The sequence below is a fragment of the Anopheles aquasalis genome, chromosome 3, assembly GCF_943734665.1.
Source record: "Anopheles aquasalis chromosome 3, idAnoAquaMG_Q_19, whole genome shotgun sequence".
Taxonomy (NCBI): Eukaryota; Metazoa; Arthropoda; class Insecta; order Diptera; family Culicidae; genus Anopheles; species Anopheles aquasalis.
Window position 1 is genome coordinate 59492277 of NC_064878.1, and position 4891 is coordinate 59497167.

General features: G+C 50.1%; 1 protein-coding gene across 1 annotated transcript; it reads right to left on the minus strand.

The window, feature by feature from the left end:
- Window positions 1-795: 795 nt before the first annotated feature.
- LOC126576833 (uncharacterized) lies at window positions 796-3180 on the minus strand. Its single transcript, XM_050238136.1, has 6 exons — window positions 3033-3180; window positions 2026-2184; window positions 1845-1932; window positions 1269-1749; window positions 992-1187; window positions 796-911 (listed from the first exon to the last, which is right to left on the minus strand). The coding sequence occupies exons 1-6, from the start codon at window positions 3178-3180 to the stop codon at window positions 796-798; spliced, it is 1188 nt and encodes a 395-aa protein (XP_050094093.1).
- Between the last annotated feature and the right edge of the window lie 1711 nt (window positions 3181-4891).

Here is a 4891-nt window from a genome sequence, read left to right on the forward strand (position 1 = left end):
GCGTGATGAACGCGAACGCGAGGGACGACCATGCAACGATTGGAATACTCCGAATGCTCCAAACAAACCGCTACACGCTGCGTTCGACTGGACGATAGACAAGCTTCTATCTGTCCTCCACGTACGGTGCGCGACTCGACCAGGGATCAAAGATGCAAAAGACACATGTTTACACTCAGAAAGCAATGTCGATGGCCACAAGAGCGCCACGATGCTGGTAGCTATGAATTTATCAACAAATCAACCGACACACATAATCGACTGCTGATGTAGAGGACCTCGTGAGGAGACAGTTTGTGTGCAAATCGAATGGTTCACGATGCTGGTCGCGCATCGCAACCGCGGGTAAAGGATCCGTACGACAAACAACCATGACCATCCAATCGGGAGCAGATATGCGAGCATCAGTAGCAGATTGCCAACGGCGGATGGGTAGTCCGTGGATGTTTACAACGTCCTGTAGGTCATAGATTTTGCCTTGAGGACACAGCTGTTCTTGTAGATACAAGAACGTGCATTCATACACAATTTTTTGGAGAATTCAATGTTTGAAAAAATGTTTCGGTAATTTTCAGTTGAATAATTGAACTCTGCCAGCACAATCTAGCATTGACAAATAGTAGCTATATTAAAACTCTTTACAAGATCACTTACATTCTAATACATTTCTTAAGCACGCTACTCCACATTTCTTTCCAAGCAGTTCCCTTCAGTGCCCGCCACTCACGATGAATTTTTAATTAAATTATCCTCCTAACTACTCAGATTACATTGAGGGTGTGTTCGACAGGCTTCTCAGACGGCGGCACAGGGATTCTGAGTGTAGACTAATCGGAAGCCCCGATTCGCGACATCATTCATCTCGTCGGCATTGGTCACCGAAAACACGACGAACGGTCGAGTGCTGGCTGCTAAAAAAAGGTCACAGAATGAATGGTCTCGCAAACACATCTGACGCCAGGCGGACCGTCACAAACCGTCAGCTACTTACACGTCACACTGTAAAGACCGAGACCGCAGAACCGATCCGTGAAGGTACCGGCGGCATCAACGGTCGGGTTCGGAATGATGATAAAGTCCGTGGTGCACATGGCACCATTCACACCGACCGTACCCATTCCTACCATCGCCGGATCGATGACCGACGCATCACCGGTGACGGTAAACGCATAACGATCGTTGCTAGGCTACCAAAGGGTGAGAAAGCAAGCCGTAGGAAGTTAGTTCGAATCACTAATTCCCTTGGAAGACGCGGTTAGCGGACTCACCAACTCGTAGGTGATGGAACACATGCCAGCGGCCGTTCGTATGCAGATACCGTAGCTCATACTCGCGATCTGTCTACTACCCGTCGCACCCAGGCTGTTCAGCGAAGGATTCACCCCGGACCCGTAGTTGAAGCTGCTGATCTCGCCACTAGCCTCGAAGTAGTACTGCAGGCATCCGGACGGTGCCCGTGTCGCACTGGCGCACGCTATCAGGGACAACTCCAGGTTCCAGAGCCGATTAAACGGGACGCCCCCATTCGTGGCGACCCGGATTGTGATAGGATTGCTACCGGCGAACGCCATGTACAGGTGCTGGCCCGTATTTTCACCACAAATCTGCGTCACGGTCGGCGTTCCGCCCGATATTGACAACCGATCGGAGTTGCACGCACCATCACCCGTCGGTTGGTCCAGCGTCAGGGACCGGAAATCGATACGCAGCTGGCAGATACCGTCGGTCGGTGTGACAGTAAAGATGCAGCTGAACGAATGGACAAAACAGAACAGGAACAAAGTGTTAGCGCATCGCGTGCAGTCCCGGGTGTTGCAATCGCAAACCAGAAGCTCAAAACCTACGCTCCACCATCTCGGTACGGCCCTGGGTAGCCGGGGTTCGTGAAGTATGTGCTGTTGAGGTTCGTCGAACCACCGCAGGATTGTGTATCTGGTGAAATGGGGAAACGAAAATGTTCAATTCAGAGATGCACTTCCACTTCGGGACGGCAGATTGCGGCCACGGGGTCACAAGGGTACTTACAAACGCAGCATACAGCTTGATTGGTTCGAGTGCTGCAGGTACCAGAAGGGATACCACCGTTGTCTTTGCACTCGCCGGCGATAAGACAGGTGCCGGTGAGTCCGGCCGTCGTCGTACAAGGCACATTTGCAATACGGCCAAGGGTGTAGAATGGGAAAACTGGAAGAGGAAAACAGAAGGGCGTTAGCTGGATGCACTGCGATCTGGAAAAAGGAGCTGTTAAACGTCTGAGAATGGAAACGATAGAGTCTCTTAGCTTTCGATGCACCGCAGCAATCTCTAGCGAATGTGTTTCTGTTTGAACTCTTTATACTCTTGTATACACAATAGCTCGCTCCTCCTCACTGGATACCTTAAACCTCGGCAATAGAAGCATTACTGTTCACAAAAGATCCCAATTTATAAGAAAATGTCTCACAAATTATTACAATTACGATGTATCAGACATGGATTCATTCGATGCACTTTCTCATCAATATTTATCTGTTTCACATGGCGGTTAAATAATTTTTAGTATTTGTCATGATTTTTCAACTTAACTTGGACTTTATCATTACTTCCATAGTGTCTCAATGTTAGCGCTCATATTAGCAATCACAATATAAATCTCTGATATTGCGCATCGTCAGCATTAGAGTCAAAGTTTCACTCCTTTCCTTCTAGCTTCCAAAGACGAAGTCAGCGCCACAGGAGTAGAGAACTTTCAAGGCTCCACAATCACTAGACTCGAAACCTCTCGGGGATTTCTTCACATGCATCCATCTTCCGCCTTCCACTTCGCGACCATTTGCCACGCAGCTCGTTTTAGAAAGTAGTTCACACATACGGGCCCGTAACGCTCACGCTCACGTCACCACCACATGCCACGGTTGTCGGACTTTTCAAAACTCTTCAATCAGCTTACGCCCGTCCGTCGGTTCACTTCCGCCAGCTTGCCAATATTGATGAGGACACTACAGTACGGTCACGACTAGAATGCTACTCGTGTCGTCACTCCAAGAACTCACATCTTCCGCTCCGATGCCCGTACTCCCCCGGTTGCTCCGGTACCAGGATCCGATGGTCTCCTTCAACGAGGGAAGCATTAGGGAGAGTTCCACCGTGCACACGGCACAGCATTAGCCCCACCATCACTAGCTCCCACGGAAACACCATACTGTTGCCGGGGAGGAAGATAGTTGTCACAGACTTGTGGTCAACTTGACCCAAAAATGGTGTCACCGATTCGACACCGTGATCTGCTTCCGGGATCGACGTCAATACCGTTTCGGCGTAAAACTCGCGCAAGACTGCAACGCCGGTGCGCCAGTTCTTGGCATCTCACCTGGTCGGTGCTCGGTGGACCGGCCGGAATGTGTGGTTGCTTTCCGGAGCGGAAAAAGGTGATAATTTCTGTCCACGAAACGGGACCGTTCAGGTTGACTAGGCGGGAGACGTGACTTGCCACCGTGAAGGCGACACCGTTATGCACCTCGCACGATCATGAAGCTGCGAAAAGCTTCCGATCCGCTTCTCCCTCTAGTCCTAGAGACGGCTGGACCACCGAACGGCGCTTCGTGGTCAATCTGGTCACCCTATCCAAGAACGACTTCCTGTGCCTCTCACCAGGCTTTCTTTTTTCGCGTACTCACAAACGGAGAGTGAAACCACCGTGGCCGTGGCGGGATACGGGTGCAGACCGAGACCAAAACCGCGATGATGCGGAGACTTTCTCACGTCTCACACCAGCCCGGCGCCACATGTTTGCCGATCGGTTTAGCTTCAAATGTACTGACCAGAGTAGAATCGGAAACTGGGGCTCCGATATGTAGGTCAGTTGAGCCGCTGCGCAGCCGTTGTCGCGAGCTAAGCTAACACCGTGCAGCATACATTGTAGCGTCGTTGCTTGTGGTCAGAGCAAACAAATGCATTCGACGGCCTATTACGTCAACGAGGCATGAAGTACCTTGGCAGTTTTGCTATCAGTTGCAGCAGGTGTGTTCTACCTGAACAGCACGCTCAAGGTTTGAGAGTCAAACTGTTTTCAAACTCGCTGCCATACATCTCCATAGCAACGCCAAAGACGCAGTAAGAACTTTTTACAAACCCCTCACCCTCAAAAGAAATTCCAAATTGATTCGAAAATCCCGTTGGATTCGGTCTGCAATGTGGATCGTGGGTTTGTGCGCCGCATTTCCACGCCATTAGTCGCCAGCATTTCTTATCTTAACTTCTTCGACTTCGTTACACACCGCCGGACCAGATGGCAATGGCCAGCCGTTGAAATGCTTGGAATGTCAACGACAGCAAATGGGCCACCATCGGGCCATATTGCATATTTTCGATTCCCATTCCTCCCGCGATGGTTCGACGGTGGGTTCATAAAACGTGGGACTTGAATTCCGGCGAAATGAAGAAAGATTGTTTTCATTTTTCTTTATGCTTTTGATGTTACAAGGCCAGCGAAGCAGCAGCAACAACAGCAGCATTCTGCCAGCGAGCAAATAAAACAGCTTTTCCGCCAGTACCTCCAACTCCACTTTTCCCCCTGATCATGATGACCACTTGAAAGCCATTGCGCACGCGGTGAGTGAATCATTCCACCGCGAAAAATGTTTACTCGGCAGTATTCGGGCGCTATTGTGCACGCGCGATGTGCAAAAGCTCTTATCATTTCGCTAAAAATTTCATCAAAACACGCCACAAGCACATCGAAGGGACGCATAAAACGCTCCCAAACCCTTAGTACAGCGGCATTTATTTGTTTTGATCTCGCCCACACCCCACATAACATAACACACATTCGCACAAAGGTGGAAATGCAGGGAAAACACTTACCTGTGGGCATGTTTACCTGTGTCGCGTGCTCGTGTCGCGTCCCACAAAC

What these genes read in the sequence shown, in the direction of transcription:
- LOC126576833 (XM_050238136.1), bottom strand. Translation starts at nt 3,180, where the DNA reads ATGGTGTTTCCGTGGGAGCTAGTGATGGTGGGGCTAATGCTGTGCCGT. An exon ending in TCAAGCTGTATGCTGCGTTT is followed by an intron (nt 1,933 to 2,025) that starts GTAAGTACCCTT and finishes CCATTTCACCAG; the next exon opens with ATACACAATCCTGCGGTGGT. An exon ending in GTTCCATCACCTACGAGTTG is followed by an intron (nt 1,188 to 1,268) that starts GTGAGTCCGCTA and finishes ACCCTTTGGTAG; the next exon opens with CCTAGCAACGATCGTTATGC.